Source organism: Aythya ferina, assembly GCF_964211825.1.
Source record: "Aythya ferina genome assembly, chromosome: Z".
Classification (NCBI taxonomy): domain Eukaryota; kingdom Metazoa; phylum Chordata; class Aves; order Anseriformes; family Anatidae; genus Aythya; species Aythya ferina.
In genome coordinates, this window is record NC_140299.1 from 30,487,442 (window position 1) to 30,509,263 (window position 21,822).

General features: G+C 35.0%; 1 protein-coding gene across 7 annotated transcripts in view; it reads left to right on the top strand.

Moving 5' to 3' along the window:
* Window positions 1–21,822, top strand: part of UHRF2 (ubiquitin like with PHD and ring finger domains 2) — an 85,590-nt gene that overhangs the window by 51,828 nt on the left and 11,940 nt on the right. For all 7 annotated transcript variants that reach the window (XM_084505425.1, XM_084505420.1, XM_084505421.1 and 4 more), the window contains 5 exons: window positions 2,680–2,789; window positions 8,480–8,666; window positions 12,662–12,785; window positions 13,168–13,275; window positions 17,385–17,489. In XM_084505425.1, the coding sequence (XP_084361551.1) occupies window positions 2,680–2,789; window positions 8,480–8,666; window positions 12,662–12,785; window positions 13,168–13,275; window positions 17,385–17,489 (634 nt within the window). The remainder of the gene's footprint in view (window positions 1–2,679; window positions 2,790–8,479; window positions 8,667–12,661; window positions 12,786–13,167; window positions 13,276–17,384; window positions 17,490–21,822) is intronic.

Sequence of the window (21,822 nt, forward strand, 5' to 3'; positions counted from 1 at the left end):
CAAACACTGAAGTGAATAAAAAGGGTCAAATAAATACATATGCCAAAGTGAATAATTGTTGGTACATGTAAAAGGCAATCGTGGTGAATCAAGACACCATCAAAGTCCTCTCAGACTCCAGTTCCATAGAGATCTAAACCACTGCAGATCTCAGGGCCACCAAAAAGAGTTCTGTTGCCTGTGGGTTTTTTCCTGGCTTAGTTTTCTTCTGCCTTAGTTAAGTCAGCATGTGGCAGAGTCCAAGAACTGGAGTCAGCACAAGGGAAGTGGTGGGAGCAGACAATGAAATGGGGGAGAGAGCAGAGCCTTTCCTTTTTTGCTTCTTTTTTCTGAGAACTGTAGTCTTACTGAAGAAGCAGAGGCACACCCTCAAGCAAAATAAATGGTCAAGTCCCAGATTTGAGTCACCACAAACTATTAACAGACAAATAGCAGCTTTTTATTAAGAATGTTCTAATTTACATTTCCGTTGGCTAGAGCTGCTTGGAACTTTGAATGGCACAAAGGCCTCATGTTTGCTTTGATAGTAAAACTGCTCTTAGGCATCAGCAATAAAGAGGACAGAAACAGTGATGACATTTAAATGGATTTACTTAAACTAGATACATACTTTTTGTGAGTGTATGTGCATGTGCATTTCTTTCCTACATTGTTTTTAGAAGCAGTATACATGCTCCCCAACACATTCAGACCTGTGAATCTGGTCATATTCGGTAACGAATCCCAGACACCAGTGTGTTAGTTGTGAAGATGATCTGTTATTGCAGTTACCCTTATTTGCTCTGGACCATAATATATTGTTTCCTTGCTCATCTATAGTTTGATGTAGTTTTGTGGCTTAGAACTTTTTGTAGGAGTATGCCACTTGGATCTTTATGCAAGAATTTTTAGATTATCTCTGTGATTATTTCTTAAAAATATCCTACCAATGGGGCTTGTAAGACTTGTTCATCCTATTTATACATATTGTCAGGGTGGTGTACACTTGTACAGTTTGAAAGAAACATAGCATTTTATCTTACTGGTGGTGTTTGCTTGGAAAGTAGTCTCCAGTTTAGCAATATTTTATCAGTATCTTCAATGTTATTGGTTTTCATTTTTTCTCTGTAATGATTCAGTACACTTTAGTTTTGCTTAGCAGAATCTTGCACAACATTGTTCAAATAGGTGTTAGTTTTTTGTTTTGTTTTGTTTTTCATTCATAATAAAGCCTTCAAAAACCTGTGTAATCTTAACCCTTTCCTAACTTGGAAATAGGCTGACTGTGTGCTACTGCTTCTCTGTTATGTCCAGCACATCCAATGTCTCTGTATGGGAGAGAAGAAAAAAAAATATTGTGTTGCAGAGTGCTCCCCGGACATTTTAACTACAAACATCACAGGCTTGGTAAAATGTTAAACTGTATAATCGTCATAATTAAAGCTATGGCATTCCTGGTCTATATTCCTTTAGTTGCTTGTGTAATTTCAGATTTTGAAGAGGTCTTTTAGAATCAAAATAGGGATTGCAGCAGTTCAAAAGAGTAAATTTTGACAAGGAGAGAAGTTCAACAAACCCAAAAGTTCTTCAGACTTATTTTTAATAGCTGGGTATCATTCTAAAAGAAATAAAGCTCTACAGCAAGCAGATTCCTTTCTCTTTTGTCAGATTGCTCAATAGGTAATAACACAATTCAGTGAAGTCAGTGAGACTGCTCAGTAATAAATGCTTCCAATATGCATTATACTGAAACTTCACAATCAGTTCTAAATTAGGTAGTAAATTGAATATGGTAGAAGAAGAGGTAGTTGAAGAACACACTCTATTATCCTAGTGAGGAGGGAATAGATAGCATTTTAGAAGTGTTGTGTGTTTTTTTTTTTTTTTCTAACCTTTTCTATCTAAATGCATTTATATTTGGATTAGAATTTTAGTAAATAGATGTGAGAAAGTGAAAACCTTCACTTTACACATTATGTTCCCTAATCCATCTCTAGAAGGCTTTTAGCATTAGGGCTGTGGAGTCATAGGGTATTTGTTATTTATCGCTGAGGTCTAATGAGTGGAGCTGGTACAGAAATCTGTTATTAACAGGACTAATCTCAGTATCTGAAATTCAATATTGTACATGTGTTTGCAGGATTGGATTTTAGTTTTCCAAGACATTTTAGAAGTCAAAGTAGGGTTTTTGAAGCTTTCTTTTGGTGATAAGAGTTTTAAACGATCTCCTTTATCATTTTTTTTGCTGTATAGGTTCCAAGTAACATCTGTTACTGTATCTTGTAAGTCACAAATCTAGTTCATTTCTGACAGTGTACCTTCACAACGATATTTAGCATGCTTTATTCAAGAGGATAGGATTTTGTCTGATCAGCCAGCAAAATAGTTTGTAGGTTTAGAGGTACAATTTAGAGAATTGCAATGGTGTGGGTGGCTGTCAAGGAGGACATACTTAGTTACAAGCTGTGATGTGACAGTCAGGTAATCCGAGGGCAATGAGCTAGTCTTTTGTTTATGCAAGTGTAAAGAGCATATGTTTTGGTTTTGGTAGAGTTAGTACTGTGCCGAATTTTGTGTGTGGACTGAATCAACAATGAAAAAAGATGCTACATAGATTTATTCCATTGCTTGGGAGTCATAAATTACAGAGTCTAGGTCTGAGAAACCAAGTTGAATGTACTTTTTATTTTTATTTTTCAGAGGCCCAGAAGACACAATAAATGATTGTAAAATCCTTTTTATAGAAGAAATGTACAAGATTGAAAAGCCAGGAGCTTATCCATTGACATTTGGTGATGGAGATTTCAAAAGTATGTGTTTTTTGTTTTCGTTTTTGGCATTTGAATAGATATAAAAAATGGAATACTTGAATGATGTGTATTTAAAATGCAGAAGAAGGAGTTTGCAGAGGTAATAATAAAGGTTTTGCATGCACAGGAAAGTAGTAACATAGAATTCTTTTTAGATTTCTGTTCTAAAGGTGTATTTCTTGTAAGGTAGATTTTAACATCTTTGTCATGAGCAGAGTAATGGGAATATTCCAAACAAACTGTGCAAAATGAATTAATAATCCCAGTTAAGTTACTTGACAGGTGTCCAGGTCACCAGAACTTTTATGGCAATGGACATGCCATTTAAACTTCTAATAAATTAATAAATGCCAAAGACAGAATTAGTCTGTAATGCTGCTCTTTAAACCTGTTATTATGTATGAATTAAAAAATAAAATTAAGAAGTTTGTACCAGAGGTACTAGTATCATGAAAAAAAACAAACAAACAAACCAAATAATTAATGTTTAGATTATTATTTCGCCCTGTAAAACCTTCTAAAAATAACTATGCCATACCTCCTCATCCTCCCCACAGCCAATGGAAGGAGTTGGTGGCAGCATTATCTAAAAAGTGGTGGGACATTTTATCCTAACTTTAAAGATATACTGAAGTTAGGAGTGATAAGATGGTGTTTATGACAGTGAAACTGAGAGATTTATCTTCAGCTCTACTAATAGATGTTACTGAATTAAAAAATGAAGCAGATACATCATATCTTAGATTCTTGATGCCAAGGCAAGTATTTTTCGGAATCTTTTTATGTAGCTATTAGTGCACAATAATTAGTGTACTTACTGTTTACTTGTATGCGTCTAAAAAAATTTTTAGAAAAGCACACTGCATTTGAAGTTGTCTTCTTAAAAGCTGAAATATGACTTTCTGTAAATAAACTTTTCACAATTCATTTTTCATTGCTTGTGATTTACTTTCCTTAGGTTACTTACAAAAAAAAAAAATAATACATAAATAAATAAATAAACAGCACATTCTTTTTATCTTCTCTTTGTATAATTTAAGGGGTTTTGCAATATCTTAAAACACGTTTCTATTTTAAAAACAGATATGAGAAAAGTTAAAATGTATGGGTACTGCTTTGCTTTTACAAACCTATTTATTTTTCAAGTATAATTATTTACAAAACCTTTTAAAGGGCATATAAAATTATTACAGTTTGTTTAGTTCTTTCCCACGTTTTCTGTATACTAAATTAATTTTTAAAAGTATAGACATGTTAAGGAAGTGAGTAATTACTATATTGCTGACTATACAAAATTAGCTACATTGGGACCATCTGATTTGGCTTGAGTATTTATTTATTTTACATTCTGTGCTTCCTCTGATGATTGCTGTTTTTACTATTTCAAATTCAAGCTCTTTATTTTCACGTACAGCTCCTTCCCTTCCTATTTTATACCTATTTCGTCATTTGTAACCTTTTTGCTTAAATGACTCACTTACTGCTATCTGTATAGAGATTAGCACCTCTGTGTATGTTTTGTTTCATTCTGTTCATGTTCCTGTTTCAGGATGTTGTTTATAAACCTACATAAATAAATATAACATAGAAATATAAACTTTAAAAATGTAAACCTACAAATTTAATTGATCTGGTAATTTAGTTTGATTTCTTCTCATAAACTGTTCTTTTTTTCTGAGTCCATCTTTCTCACCACATTGCCCTTTCCATTTCTGTTATTGTGGTTCTAATTTTTGTGGTAAACTGTCTTGTCATTGTTGATTTACAACACTGCATATCAATTGAGCTCTAAGTAGTAATAGTACAGCCATTGCCTTTCTGCCGTGCTCAACCTACTTCGCATTTAAAAAAATTAAAAGACATACACATGTATCTATCAGTACATGGACATCTATCTTAACTTATTTGTATGCTATGAAAAGCAGTAGATTTTTCTTACAATAGTATCATGTGATATTCAAGAATTAACTGTCTTTAAATAAGATTGCTGTGAGCAGAATCAGAATATGTGCTGACTATATTGTTGTCTAATGAAGCTGTGTCCTTTCCAAAAGTTAGTATGCATACTTAGGAAATCATCCTCACCATATAAACACTGTAGGCTATCTCTACAGGGAAATTGTTACTCCTTGAGCATGGTAATATGTTAATGAGGCCTTGTATATATAAATTAGAAAAAAAATCAAGATTTATGCAATAAATGTGAGGTAACTCTTCCAGTAAAAAAAAAAAAAAAAAAAAATGAGAAAGTGAAATAATAAGTGCAACTAAAGTATACCTGGCTGGTAGGGATGAACAGACCTGTCTCCATATGACCAATATGCCAGGTATAATGAGTGCATTTCAGTTACAAACATGGTAAAGCATAAATGTAAGAAATTAAAGCCATGTAATGAAAACAAAAGTTTGCATTTTGTTTGTATATTGAAGAATGTTGAAAACTTCAGGTGTTGTTTAACTGAACAAATACATAGACCTCTGTCTTTTTTTTCAGAAATACATATATATTTAAAAGAGATTGTTACTAAACTTTGACCTAAGAAACTGATTTTGTAACAGAAAACAGTAAATTACATAATTCTAGACAACATGTGGTGGTAAGATATAGAGAAAAATAAATTTCCTTTTGCCTATTATTTCTCAGATGAGATAGAGTATGAGTTTGTTTAGGGACAGCTCAGTCATCAGTTCTAAGATTTTTCAAAGGAGTGACCAGTTACCTGGGATTTCTTCGACTTCGACTTGAATTGATGTTGATAGCTTGGACAGATCAGTGAGTTTTGCATAGCTGTTTGAGAAATTCCACAGGTACAGCCATGTACAGATTGTTTCATCAGCACTCTTTAAGTTTGTCTGTTTGTTTGTTTGTTTGTTTTCTCTTCAAATGAACCCTGTGGGAGAAGTCTTAGACTAGAAGATAACTTCCATTTGGATGCTTTTTTGTCTTTTCCCATACAGAAATTTACACATTACAATGTAGGTGTACGTCTTCCACCTGTGAAGATAAGAACATTGCTCAATATCATCCAGAAGGACAGTAGAGGTAGCACAACACTTGGTATTCCGGTCCCACTTTCTTAAAAGACTTTCAGTATGGAGTTTCTCCCACAGAGGTTTTCATTCTGATCTGTGCTGATCACATTTTCTGTAAAGTCTATCCAGTTGGGACAGCAGGTTTTTTCCCAGCAGGTAGGGGCTGAGATATCTGCAATCCCATAGTTATGACTTTTGTTCTCCATATGCTTAGGAAAAATGCAAAAGTATCCAGAACTGTTCTGGATATATCAAGAAGATACCTCGTCTTTCTTTCTGTCAGGAATCGGCTCTTAAATCTTTATGTTATGTGAGCAAACTATCTTACAATGACTTGATAGGCTTTCCAGCATCTGAAGGCAGCAACTTAAACAATAACTCATGGTGAAGAAAAAATATGAAATAAAGCTACTAGCAGATGGAAACTTGTCCCTGAATAGTATTGTCCCCTTCTAGTGAGACAAACCTGGGGGCAGGTATCCATGAGGTTTGAGAAAATCTAGTCTCCCATAAAAATGTGTCAGAAAGACAGACATCCTTTAGTATGAAAAAAACCCCTATTTTTTACTAAGGGTTAAATCTTTTATGGAAACAGGCAATGTTTTCTTAAATGTTATGATTTGACACTTGTGCCCTTCTCTTTTGGTGTGATACTCTTAGTTCATGCTGTCTCCTAAAGGCTGTATGGGGCTTGGGGTTAGAGCAGGTTGGTTTATAGTTTGCATTTTTGTAATGGGCCTCCTTTTCAAATTTGTTATTAATGAATTTGGCTGTGACATCATGGACATATTCAGTCTTTGTTTCTGAGAATGAAAGTGTTAGTTTTTGAATGAATAATAAGTTGGGGGTATTTTTAGCAAAGATTATGACAGGGGCAATTTTGTCTGTCACAGATTTTGTCTGCCAGACTGTCCTTCTAGGCAAATAGCCCTTTTGAGTAGACATTATCAATCAGTTCAGAAGTTTCTCAGATAGTTTGCCTATGGACTTACAAGAAGATTTATTCTAAGTGTTGGCATTCCAGCTCTTCCAGTTTCTGAACTACTATAACACATGGTTATTTTTTTCTCCCAGAATTGCTCTCCTGAGAACATTTTGTGGCCCTGTCTTCCCTATTCCTTTTTCTGAGCTTGTATTGAGATTTCCCAGTTAGAGTACACAAAGAGAGTACATATTAAAGTACTCTAACAAACTGATGGCCACTGTCAGTACTAAAAATGTTTTTACCTATGATTTTCCTCATCTGTCTTAAACTCTTCGTTGTATTCCCGCTCACCTTCTTTCTCTTGTGGAAGTAGTAACAGGAACGAACGTTATCTACCTTGATGTCTATCACTTCTTCAGAAGGAGAAAAAGGTTGTTGTTCGTATTTTGTAGTATTTCTGACAGTCTGCAACTGTCTCAAAACTTCACATAAACAGTCTGTCCATCCAAGTGAATGAAATTATAGAATGTTACAGTAGGAACAGAGATCTAGAATTACAAGTTGTAAACTTCACAGAATGAATGAAGAAAGTTAGTTAATAAGCCTTTCTATTTTCCTATCTTCTAAACTTTCAGAAAAAAAAAAAAAAAAAGTCTTTGTATTATTGCAGGCGTCTAGGTTCTGCAACTTCCTGTATCCAACTCCAAACTCTCAAATAGTCTTTGTAGTTTTCTGTGCCTTCTGATTCAAAGACATTTATTTCTTTCAGATAAGATGATATTTCAAGAGCAGCTTGGAATTATTCAGTTAATTATTATATTAGGCTAATTGAAGGTCAAGTTCACTTCCATGGCATTTCTAGATGTCTTTCACACAGAACACATCTGAACATGGACAGGAGTTGGACTTGGTGATCCTTGTGGTTCCCTTCCAACTCGGGATATCCTATGATTCTGTGATTTTTTTTTTTTTTTTCTTTTAATGAAGGAATTGTTTGAGCAGTGATCAAGTTCTCTTCTGAAGTCTTCTCTCATTTCTCTGAACTTCCCAGTTGTTTCAAACATTTTTCCTGTAAGTCTTAATTGTTCTCTGTTCTGCTCTTTCATTATTTTAGGCTACTGAATGATTTGGGAACAAATGCCATTTTTTTTGTGTGTGTGTGTGTGTCTTTTTTTTTTTTTTCATAGCAGTGTTCATTTAGTCCAAATTTCCAAGTGAGCTAAACCAGAAAGTTAGTGTTTCTTTGTGTGTAAACTAAACTGCTGCTGTGAACAACTGGTGATTTTGAGGTGGACTATGATCTTAGACTATTAATTCTTTTATGCAACTGTAAATTTAATTCTACGGGAAAGAAAGCTGTTCTAGATTGTAGTTCTGTCTGCATTTGACTGTTACCAATTTCCTAACTGGGGTTTTTTCATAGCTGAATTTAAGAAGACTCCAACCAAAGATTGTTCAAGGCTTCATCTGTAGGCAGTATGCTGGTGTCATGTTGAAGGCAGTGAGGCACAGTGGGCTGATGGGGAGAAAATAAGAGAAGCTGCTGGTTTATACAACAAAAAATCCCGTTGGCCTAGGTAGTCAAATAAAAGTTATTATGGGGGGGGGGGGAGAATAAATACATAAATTTCAAGAGGAAAGTGTTCATGTGCAGAAAGAATTGTTTCCTGTTGATACAGTAATGCAGTTTTCTGAGATACATGGCATTTGACTTTTTCTTTGTTTTTGACAGGAAAAAGTGGCCCTGAGTGCAAGCACTGTAGGGCTGATCCAGATAAGGAATGCCGTTTTTGTTCATGTTATTTGTGTGGTGGAAAACAGGATGCTCACATGCAACTCCTGTGTGATGAATGTAATATGGCTTATCATATATACTGCCTGAACCCTCCCTTAAGCAAGATACCAGAAGATGAGGACTGGTAAATATACAAGGATGATTTACTTATCTATATTACCATTCTGCACAAGGTACCTCTTTGTTATTTGCACCTCGTAAGAGACACTACTGAAGAATTTTTGTAATTCTGGTGTGTTATTCATCTGTCCACTTAACGTAAACCATTATGTTTTCTGTCACAATAATTCCTTTAAATCATTCATAAAGGATTAGTAGTAAGCTTTAATGATCATTACATAATTTCAAAAACAGGTATGTTCATTTTATTCACTGCGATCATTAGGACATTGCCTGATCTGATTATATTTACTTACAGTGGTTGTTCCCTTGTCTCTTAATTTCATTCAAGCTCCACTGCTTGAACAACACTCTTTCCTTCACCATTCTCTTTCACTGTGTCCTCTGCCACTATTGCTGGCCTTGAGACCTTCCCCTGTCTTCTGGTTGCCTCTGCCCCTTTCATATCTCCTGCTGTGCGAGATCCACCAGCTTGCCGTTCTCCTTTTTACTGTCCCTGGCTCTGCCAGCAGGAAAACCAAGCTAACTCACATTGTCAAATCAAGGTAACTGTATTTTGAAGTGAGTCTGCATGGAACCACTAGCAGCCCAGTAAGTTATCTTGGGCACTGTGCCATTTTTTGTCCTTATTAGCTATCTACAATTTACACTGTTCATATTTATAACCTGCCTGTGACTTATGTGAGATGCTAATCCTTTATAAATGAGTAATAAATAGAACTTCATTTAAGTAAAGTTTTCTATTATGTAGACATCAGTTAATGTCTAAGATGTCTATGGCTACGTTTTATGGAATATCTTTGGGCCTTGTGATTAATTTTTGTGGAACGGTACACTTCAAATAAAAAAATCCATTAAAGTGCTATGGAAGTTTTAACCTTCTTTGGAAATAAGTAACTCAATCCACTATACTGTAGTGGATGCCGCATGCAAAGTAAGTTTGTGTATTGGAAAGTCACTAATGCTGTGCCTGTTTTCTGTGGTATCAATTTTTTCTGAGCTCCTTCTATATTTATGCCAATGTGTGATTAAGCAATTGAGAGATTAACAGTGATAGGTATTTCTCAGTGGCAATACTGAGGCTACTGTTTTTTCTTTGTCCTATGAAATTTCTGCAATGAGAAGCATTGTATCCACTTTTTTTGGAATGGTAGTTGGAATTAAGAATAGCATTTATTTCAATATTGCCTCTGTGCCTTCCACTTCTTCCATGTGCAAAATGACAGTGTTTATTCAGCAATGTGTATTATGCATCATACTAGTCATAACTATCCCTAAGTTTTCTACGGTCAGGGGAGATTGTTCTTGCTGTATATGGCATCTTCTTGCTTCCTACTAATTGCCGACATTAATGAGTTGATGTCATGTTGGAAACCATTCTCAACACACAAATGGTTTATTACTGACTGCAGTCCTTATACAGCATTTTTACTTCATAGTGCTTGCCCTTTGGATATAGCAGCTGAGAAGTTCTTTTTTGACTTCATTCAGAATGTTCAATGAGACCACCTGGCTGGAAGTATACATCTGTTCAGTCCATCCATTCTTCTTCAGTTACTTACTCCCAAAATCCAGTACTCCAGCAACAGTTAAATTCATTTATTTTCCAATATTAATCACAGTTAAATTTCGCATAAAGAAAATAAATATGCTCCAAGTCAGTGACCCTCTTCACACAAAATCACAAAATCTTTCGTTCTAATCCAAGAACTATTTATTTTCTCTAGTTTCTTCTGTATCCTCAGATACACAGCAAGTTCGATAGGCATGTTAGGATACTAATATTGAAATCTCACCAGCCACCAGTGTCTCTTTGATTTAATTAGTGTGCTAAGATTATCTTGGACTGCTGGGTGCCTCAGATGATTTTTCAGATTAGTCATTACTGTTCTAATCTTCACTGGCACCCATTCTTTTTCAAAAACTTCTAAGAAGATGTTCTTAGGAGTTATTCTACATCAATTTCAGAGAGCTACAAAGAAAGTTTGAAGAATGCAAATTTTTTCGAAGTGTTGGAATTACTTAGATATCCCTACCCTCTTAGATATCCCTACCCTCTTCCAATAGCATGACTGTAACTGCATAGCATAGATCCATAGGATGGTTTTCCTCCTTACAGGAAATGTGGTGTTCTGTAGGCAACCACAGAAAAATTGAATTGACTGAAAATGTAGCCTATATAGTCTGTCAGGTCCTGGGTTACATAAAAGTTTAGACCCTTCTACTTGCATTCCTCACAAAATGATTATGAATTTCCACAAGTAGCAGAAGGTTAATTCATATAATCTAAAAACCATATTCATAATATATAAAATGTCTTGCAAAAAGGCTGTCAAGCATTTTAACTTGTTTTTGTCTGCTGTGTAACAATACAAGCCTTAAGATTTGTTTATTCAAGTAAACAAATAGTTGCATCTGTGGATGAAATCATTGGGTGGAAGAGGTACTGTTACGGAGGTGGCTCTATAGTAGTTATTTTGTGATACTTAGTAATACCAGCCCTCTTCAGTCTTAATGCTTCATTGTATGTAGAAGTAGCTCAGTTACACTGGGCAAAGCAGGATCTCCTAGCAAAGAGGAGGTCTGCGTTCTCCCTTCTTACATAGTAGCAAAGGGTAATGGCCATGTGATCCTTAACATCCTGCTAGATCTTGCTTGTTTTGGAAGTGGAAAGATTTGGCAAACTCCGTGCAGGGGATAAACTTGCAGTTTGGGAAATTATAATAAGGTTCTCTTGCAGAGATGAGGCCCTCCTATATGCTAAACAATATTTAATATTTTGTGAGAAGCTTACATTAAAAGCTATTAAGGTAATATGGTTATGCTATCAAAAAGCAGGGGATGCCACTGTTAAATTCACCTTGTGAACTTGCATTTTATCATCTTCCTTCTTTGTAGGTGGCCATTGCATACTCTTTTTTTTTTTTCGAAACAACTTCAGTAATATCATCCAAAGTCTTAGTGCTAGACAAATTCAACATCTTGTATTATTTTTCATTTCTTGTAATCAATGTAACTTCATTGTCTTACTGGCTCATCACCTTTATTGGCATAGTGAAATTTGTTTCTGTGGACATTAATCATTAAATCTTCTGTTCATAACCAAATGCATAAGGTCATAAATCCAAAACAGTAGTAGTAGTAGTAGCAGTAGTGGTAGCAATCTAAATTAAGTTATCAATGTTATTTTATATCAGGTGTCTTCCATTAGCAGCTTGTGGGCCAAACTTAGGCCATGGAAGCCAGAAACATGGACAATTAATTATCTTTGCATTAGCATTCCTGGAGTGGGATGAAAATCTTTTTAGAAGCAGTAAAACGGCCAGTGTACCTCCCTTCTCTCTCTGCTGCAGCCACGGCGTACTGCTATCTCCTTCTTTCCTATCAGGCTGGCTTTGTGTTAGCTGGAATGAGTCCCAGTGCTGTGTTCCAAGTGCCTTAGGCATTGTGGGGTAGGATTAATGAATATGAATGTGTGTGTGTGTGTGTGCCTGTATGTCTGTCTGTCTACCCATATTACATGGTGTCTTGGCTCTGTTTCACATTCAGCTGTCTGCAGTGAAATTTAGTACAGTAGAAGCAGAAAATAAGGGTAGAGTGGGCAGGACATACAAACAAACCCCGAGCACTGGTTAGCAGCATACTCTAATCTCGGCTATCTTCTCCTTTACATGGTCTGAACGAAAGAGGACAGAATGAAGAGAGAATACAGGACACATGGGGACGTCTCACACATCATGTGAGAAAGAATAGTGAAATGTTTTGCCTCTAACACTCTACCTTCAAAAAAACTGAAAAGCCCTATTTTAAAGTTGACAGCATTTGTTCATGTTGGGTTCATTTTTTTTTCAACTATAGGCTTCAGCTGCTTGAGACTGGTATATATTTGCTAGCTTTAAATATTCAGTCAAGATAAACCAGTTGACACTATTTTGGCTACAGGAAATGTATTGCCATTATTATGAAGTAATTGAGAATTTACTAAAACCGTTTTTTTAGGTATTGTCCTTCCTGCAAAAATGATTCTAATGAAGTTGTAAAGGCTGGAGAAAAGCTCAAACAGAGTAAAAAGAAAGCAAAGATGCCATCTGCCAGTACTGAAAGCCAGAGAGACTGGGGCAAGGTAGAGTGTGTTTTAGAAATAGCTATTACTCTGATTGTTCATGTATGTGCTACATCTGTAATTATACTTCTATATGCACTACACAAAATTCAGTACTGGGTTGCACAGACTATGAGACAATGATGAATCCTGCCCACTATCTACTGACAGTTAAAGCAGTGGAAGAATTATTAAGGTGACTAGAGGTAAAAGCAAAAAAAAAAAACAACTCCCAATCTCCCCCCAAAAAACATGAACACACATTACTTAAAACATTTCTTTAACAATTGTTAATGCATTTTTAAGTATGTATTTTTTTATAATGATTAGATTTCCTGACATCTGTATCTGATTTTTCAAGTAGTCTTCAATATTATAACATTAAGTCATTCTGTGTTTTTAGGGCATGGCCTGTGTTGGTCGCACTAAGGAATGCACAATTGTTCCTTCAAATCATTATGGACCTATTCCTGGTGTTCCTGTTGGGACAACTTGGAAATTCAGAGTTCAGGTATGGTATGTTGCTTCAGTATTAGCTGTAGTTGAAGTAAATAAGAATAATAATAAATGTGCTGGACACTAATGTAAATTTAGATTGATAATTTTCATTTTCACCAGGACAAGATAAAGCACGTACAGTGTGATACTGGAAGTGATGCCAACTGTAATGAAATAGAAGCATACAGATTTTATAATACAGCTAATAAGTAGTGTTTTTTTAAAAAAATGAATTATTTTTAAATAGAAGTCTGTTGTAATGAGAATAAACAAATTTCACATATTAAAATTCTGAGTGGAATACTTAGTGAATAGAGTAAAGTGTTTTCTGAATTCTCCTTCATGTGAACTGGTCATCCCACTAAAGAAATGTAGACTGTGGATTTCAAAAGCAGTAGATGATATCACTATAAGTTGACTAACTGTTAGGTTTTTTGGTCATGCATAACTGACATCCAACTATTCTTTCAAGCAGGTGAACATATTAAAACAGCATAAGCCTGTACTAGTAATGACATAAGCTGTCCATTCAGCATTTGCTACTTCTTGCACTGTCTCATTTTCTGTTGCAAATATTTCTTAGGTTCTGAGGTAAACTAGATTAGCAAACAAACAAAAAAACAGCTGGCTGAAATATCATCCCATCTGGGCTAGAAGGGAATTTATTTTTCCCAGTCCATTTCATATTTTGGTTATACAGTACTGTGCCGATATATAGAGGAGCAGAATGTTTATCAATATGGTGATAGGCACTTTATGAATATATACATAAAATTTATATATATATATGTGTGTGTGTGTGTGTTTTATATATATATGTAAGTTTTTTAAAAAGCTGGAATGATGGGATAGCATCTTTTTATGCCAGTACTGTTTTTTATGGTTTTGAAGGGTCCAAGAAACTGCAAACTTTCTTTGTTTTCCCTGATCTTATCTGATATCCCTGATTTTTGTTCTGTTTTTTGATTGTTGTTTGTGTCAGGGAAATGGATACTTACTTGTTTTCAAAATCAGTTAATTATTTGTCTCCTACATGTGTAATAGTTTGTAACAGAGTGTTTTCCATCATATGCAGAAGAACAGAAGCATTTTTTTCTTCTGTGCTTAAACATGGGCATAACAAGAATCAGAAGCCTTTTCTGATTAGCTCTCTGAACTTCTTATCACCTGCTTTCTTATGAGAAGAAGATAGATATTTTATTTTTCAAACAATAGAAGCAATTACTTAACAGGAAGATTTCGTCTGATGGAGGTGTCTTCACTGCTGTCTGAAGAATTCTGGATTTGGGAGAGTGTGCAGTTTTTAAGGCTGATACAGTTTGTAGCAGATGGTTTCTATATAGCAACAGGTTTCAGTTTCTCCTTTGGTAGAGATCACAATGAGGCAGTTAAAATCTAAACTGATTCTTCCTCACACTGGCACACTGGTGTACATCATGAGTGCTTCTGTCAATACGAGATTATAAGCAAATTAATTTTGCACTGTGAAATCATGCTGTTCATTATCCCATTGATTTTAACACACAGCTACTTAGTTAAGAGGAGAATTCCATTTCAATTCCTCAGGATATTTTGCTGACCTCTCCTGTGCTTGAAGAACTTTTTTGAAAGGAATTAAAATAGTTATATTTTTATTGGCTTCCAGATTAAGCATAGTTTCATAAATAAGAGAAGTTTCTAAAATCACCAAGTAAGAGAAGTTTCTGAAATCACCTGTGCAGACTCAAAATCTCAAAAAAAAGTTTTTTCATGGCTTCAGAAGTAATTAAAGTTGTAAGTTTGTCTTTTTCTTAGGAACTCCATTGGTGACACAAAAGCTGATAGTTTTATGATCTTTCGTGCTGGTAGGAAAAGGAACAGAAATACAGAGCTGCTTTTGTAAGAAAATTAAGCAAAGAATCATGATTTTGTGTATATATGTGTGTGTGTGTGTGTGTGTGTGTGTGTGTGTGTGTGGAATAGACAGCAAAGGCAATTGCCATTTATACCTAACAATTTAATTTTTGGTACAAATGAAACATTTCACTAAAAACAAACAAACAAAAAACTTTTCTACATAGCCACTTAAATTACACTTTTGTTTCTCACATAACTGGTCTTCTGTATGAGAAATGGGTTTCTCCTAAGCAGATCTATGAGAATTTAGAGACTTTAGATGCTGTATTTTTGATTTGTGTAGTTTTTCATGACCCAAACTCTCTTTTCCCTAGAAGAAAATTGCCTAAGTATTGCTTCTGGAGGGAGCACCTGAAGAGCATCTTTGGCATGAATTACTTACCAGAATTCATCTTTGGGGTGAATCACCTACCAGAAACCTGAATTTAATTGATAAGTCCTGGAAATGAAAGAAGGGAGGGAGGAATGAATGAGAGGATGTTTAATACAGCAGGAAAGAGGAGCACAATAGTGGGGCCTTTTTATTCTGCATGCACATAAATGGTCTGGAAAAATTGGCAAATAGCTGATAAAGTTAGGTGAGAGTCCTACGTCATTGTGGATAGTAAACATGGGGTTGGGAACATTTCTAATTTCATATGAATTGTACTGGGCTTTCAGCTACTTTTTTCATTATTATTTAGGAAGATCTCTTAACAGCTATTTTTGAAAATATGCTGTCTTAATGTCCAGTAGTGACCAAGAAAGTATATCAGGAGTTAAAATACTCTGAAAGGAAGGGCTAGGAAAATAGTAGATATTATTATGAACAAGAATCAGGGTGATAAAAGGAATGGGGTAGTTTTAATTCAAGTGAAAACACTTTTCATTATGGAAGAGGATTAAAAAGATGGTGTGGGGTTGAAGTCTGCAAAATGAAGTATGGTATGAAAAGTATGATTAAGGAACAATCTGCATACATCTGTAATGCAGAAAAGGGGTCTTCAAAATAAAAAAAAATAAAAATCAGGTGACTGATTCAAAAGGAACAAGCTAGTTCTGGTTCATAAGACAAGCAGCACTATTGTGAACACTTTTTTCTCTTGGGTACTATGGGTTCAATAAGTTCTAAGTAATTCAGGAAGTTGGAGTCCTAGACAGCTGTATGCTGAAAAATTGTACAAGGAAGGATTATTGTATCCTTACAGAGTTTTCATACTGTGCACAGCTGTCTGCTCTTGTCTGTTGTTAGAGACAGCTTTTTTTTTTTTTCTTTGCCAGCTGGATCTTTGGTCTGATGTATTGTAGTATTATGAAAGTACAAGACATAGCAAAAGAACGTAAACTTTTATGGAAGTTGCTTAAAAGTATAGGATGGAAAAAGGGGTACAGGAGCGGGAGAGGCAGAATCAGAACAGACAAAGCCTAGGTATGAAGGAGTATAAGAAGGTATGAAGAAGGATCCTAATTGTTTTTATGCTGGGAATCTTAATTCTATTAATAATATTTTTGACATCATGTAGTGAGAAAGTACAGAATTTAATATGTCATCTCTTGTTTATTCTTGTTAATTTTTAAATATAATTTTGTAGTCTGGAACAAGCAGCAAAAATCTGGTTAATATACTAATTTTTTTGAGAGATACATCCCAGCAGACTAATGATGTTGCAGGTTTATGCTACAACAGCAGCTCTTGAGTGGTGTGGTTGCAGCTAAGTTGCACATTCGTTATCTGAGAGTTATCCTCTAGTTTGTGATCTATGCTTTGATGCAGTGACTTCTGTTTCATTAGGCTGTACCATAGTATTCCTCTGAGTTGATCATGTTATGATCATTAATAGCATGTTAGTTTAGTGGTACCTGACAGAGTGATCCTTACACAGGTCACTGTGATCTTCTATAGTTAACAAATACAAAATTTTACCAAATGGGGTATAGCAATATATACAGTCTTAAATACTGCTCGTGGAAAGAAACATGGAAAATGTTACCAAAGAAGAAAGTGTACATTTACATCATCTGGTGTATCAGCTGTCCTACATTGTCCTTCCCTTTTTTGATATCCTTATTTTGGCTCTTCTTCCTTAAAAAGAAGTTGAATTCTCACCTTTAATGGTAGTTGTACATTAACTGTTTACACAGACACCCCTATACAATTTTTTAAGCAGAAAGTTCACTGTTAAAAGTTTTTATAGATAGCTGTTTGGTTGAAAAAGATGTTAGAAACTGTCCTTTTTCTGTTACCAGGTGAGTGAAGCAGGTGTTCACAGACCACATGTGGGTGGAATCCATGGACGCAGTAATGATGGAGCTTACTCGCTTGTATTAGCTGGAGGATTTGAAGATGAAGTGGTATGTCATTTATCCAAGCAATGATTTTGCAGTTCTAATACATTAATCTTTTTAAAGATAGAGGGTTATGTTTGTTGTTGATATGAGCCTTACTGCTTATGCAAATACAATTGTGAAAAAAATAACTACCACTGATAAAAAATCCAATAGTTTTTAGTATTTTGGAGAGAAATATATAAGCAAATATTTAGTAAAGAATGCTTATCCTCATGTGTATGCTCAAGCAAGAAATTGCAGCTGAATTTTACATCATTTAGGGTAGTAAAATTTTCAGTATACTTTATCCCTGGAAGTCTTCAAAAGACGTTTAGATGTAGAGCTTAGGGATATGGTTTAGTGGAGGGCTGTTAGCGTTAGGTTGGAGGTTGGACTCGATGACCTTGAGGTCTCTTCCAACCTAGAAAATTCTGTGATTCTGTGATTCTGTGTGATTCTGTGATTCTGTGATTCTGTGATTCTGTGATTCTGTGATTCTGAGAGTCTGGTATTATGTAAATAATACTAAAATACTAAAACAGAATTTAGTATTATGTAAAATCTGACAATGATATGCAAGTAATTTTATGTTCTTTGGTCATGATTTTTATTGCTTTCAAGTCAGATAAATGCCTCGTCCTTTGGGTTTGTTTATGCAATGTGTTTGTTTTAATGAAGCAAGAATAGAAGGTAAGTGTTACTTGATTCTGTGAGGTTCTGAAGGTTCTTCACTCCTACTGATAAGTGCTTTCAGAATTTCATAGGAAAGTCTCAGTATCTTGTGCTATCATTCCCAAAGTTGCTGGAAAAAATTCTACTTTGATGTAAGATCTAAGTAGAGCAACCAAAGCAGTTATGTTGCTAAATAAAACTAACTGCCTCCAACTTTCTTCTCATGATGCTGATCAACATTTGTTTATGAATAGATTACTGGTTCTCTGCAATCAAATAATGTTTACACAAGGTACATCCCCTCCTGCAGTTCTGTTCCACCAGGTGGGATTTTGTATCATGTATGCATCAGGTGAAGGATAAAGCAGTAAGCAGTCCATTTTTTTTGACGACATGCATAGCTGCTAATCACAAGGACAAAGGCACTGGAGAAAGAAATAAGCATCTGAAATAGCCTCAGAATGTAATGTATCTTTGCTGACAGTACCTGCAGCTGCAGGGTATTGTCTCTGAAGATGTCTGTGTCTCTTTGTTGAACAAGTCATATGAGGAGGTACTTGGTGTTGGGGTACATTACTATGTCCTTTGAATCAACTCTAACCCGAACTTTAGGAACCGAACTTTTAGGAACAATGTTACTCAGTAGTTACAACTACTGTCTTGGGATGAGATCTTCTAGCTGCTATCTTCATTTTGGTAGTGATACTGGTGTTCCCTTATTACTTCTACTGTCATTATTAAATTAATAATATCTAATAAAGTTATTTGAATCCTTTGCATGCCTCTTCCTGTTTAGCTAAGTGAAGTTGGGATCATGTGATTTTGCAGACATCTAGGCACTGTCATAGCCTCAGTGGCATATATGATTTTGAAGAAGCATAGATGGGGAGAAATACTGCAGGTGATACCTAAAAATTCATATGAATGTCAGCTTTTTTGAAGTTCTCTAAAGTAAGGATGCAATAGGAAAAAATGTTTTTCCAGGTGCATTTTTTGAATTTGGGATTTTTTTCAGTTCATTTTTCATATGCCAATTTTATTTTCCAGCTTGATTCTATTTCCCCTGTTCTGTGCAAAAAGTTTGAAATTAAACTCCTACAAGAATACCCAGGGAAAAGTCAAATTCCGTACAATAAGTATCCTAAATATAATATATCTTTCCTCCAACTAAACTTTTACATTAAAATTTAGATAAAACCGTCTGTTACTTTATTGTACGAGAAGAAAAGAGAAGTGACTCTTACTTGAATTTCAGTAGTATGACATAGTGTGACATAGTGTGTAAGTTTTCACAAGACTGAGAAATACATGCATTTGGGAAATCTTTACCATATGGTTATAATCTTTATTTACACACTTTGCCAATGTGCCATCTTAATGCCCTTCTTGTGGCTTTAAATTAGCAGTTCACTGTTGGGGTAAAGTAATTGCAAAAATATATTATAGGAAACAGAACTCATTGTCTGGCTTTCAGATAATGACATTTTTATGCTGTGTCTTTGGAAACTTACGGTTCTGCAGACCCAGACCTGTCTGCAACTTTGCTCAAGTTGTGACATTCTGAGTGCTCAGTAACAATGAGTTCTGTCAGTGAAGGATCTGCCCTCAAGAATGAGAAGTCATGGGTTATGAAATAAGAAGTGTGTGAAATTCTTTTGCATGTGAAGCTTAGCCTTATTTTTAGTTACATGCCTGTAAAATGTTTGCATATTGTTCTCTCTCTTATAAATGCTTAATCTTGGATTTTAGTGACAAATTATGTGGGTTAACTATTTAAGATACAGTCCTACAATAGTTAGCTTTAGAGTCTTGAATATATTAATATTGCTAATCATGTTCTTGCTAGTAACTGTAATGGGAACATTAGCTGAAGAAATTGTGGGATTTCTTCATGAATTTGAAATCTAAGAAGTATTTCAGAATAGGCTAACATTTAGACACTGGATATTCAACATTAACAATGATTGTGCAATCATAGTGTTCATGATAAAAATATTTTGACTTGCTTGTTCATCAAATCAAATACCAGAAGATTCACTTTTGTGTTTAAAAATTGTCTTCTTCCAAGCTTGTGTCATTGTTTTTTTGAGTCAGATTTAAAACTGCTGTTTATTTATTCTTTTCAAAAGTTTCAAGATCCATGTTTCTCCTGGATTGATGTAGTGTTGTAAATTATTTGAGTGGTATCCTTAGTTTAATCTGAAGAATTATTTCTTCTTCTTTAAGTGGTTTTGCATATAGGATTGTAAGTGAAATCTTGGAAGTGAGATTCAGTATCTGTTAGAGAATAGTATCTACTGTGATCATTTGCATCATCTGGTAAAATAATCTGGAAGTATAAAAAAAAGTAGCCTCTCTAATGACTTGGAAGGGACCCTGGGCAAATACACTTGTTTCTTAGGTTTGTTGGTTTATTTATACTAAAATCATTCAGTGCCTGTGGTGTAGCATTTAAAGACTACTTCATGAAAACGTTCATTGTCCATTTCGAATGATATGTGTCTTTATGCTACTGTTGTGTTTGGGTAATCAGTCCCAATATGTTAGTACAGCTGTTGTTCCCCTTTCTTGAAATAATCCAGTAACAAATAAATGCTGTTTAGTCCACTGGATTCTCCCAAACCTTCTCATGAGGATGTAGCATTTCAGAAACTCCACTTGGTGTTCATTGCACTCTGAAAGCACTAAACCAGTTCCATCAGTGGCAAAGATGCAGTGCAAGTATTGTAGTGAATTGCATATTTAAATTATTTTAAATCCAAATAAAGTCTCAATAAAGAGCTTCAGATTTGACTCAGTGCTTTATATCCAAAAGACCATTGAGAGTAACAGATTACCTAGAAATGTATATATGATATGCAGCTTTATTAACGAGATTGTGGGTCTTGCCTGGATCACCTGAATCCAGTGTAACCCCAGGTGCAAAAGAGATGTAGTGTCCTATATACATTTTCTGAATTATCCTGTCGTGCTATGTTACCAAGGGAACAGTTCTTTTCAGATATTCACTGCTCTGTTTTATACTACTGAGAATCCAACATAACAAGTTCATTACAGCCATTACATTGAGAGTCTGTCTGTCACCTGGGTTGAATATGTAGCTGAAAACCTGATGACTGATGCCATGAAACTTGCTGTTTTCAAATTCTGTCGTGTTTCCAAGATCTCGGGACCCAGCTGGTTTGGAACCTACTTGGAACTCCAAAATAATATGAAACAGTTCGAGTATCTCATTATATGATAGCCACCAAATATCTTTCTTTTCATTCTTAATGGGTATTTGTCCATTCTTACTGCCTCTAACACTAAGGAAATACTTGACAAAATTTGTTGGACTACCTTTAATACATACCTCTTCCCGGTGTTTCAGATTTTCACAACAGCTTCTATTCTGTGACAGCCTTCTGTCCACCTTGTTTTTTATTCTGTATGATTAGGTATCAGTCATGCAAAGTGCTAATGCCAAAAAATACCTTTTTTGTATCATTTTCTGAATTCCATTGTGTCCTCTATACCTGCATTATAATCTGAATCATTTTCACATCCTGAGAAGCCCTACTTTGTTCTACAGACCAGTCCCTTTTTGTCTTTTCTTACTGCTGGTACTATGACTGTCACTGTCATCTTACCTGCCTGTTTGTCTGCTTCTTTCATGATTGTGTGTGAAACTTTCATCTATATTACT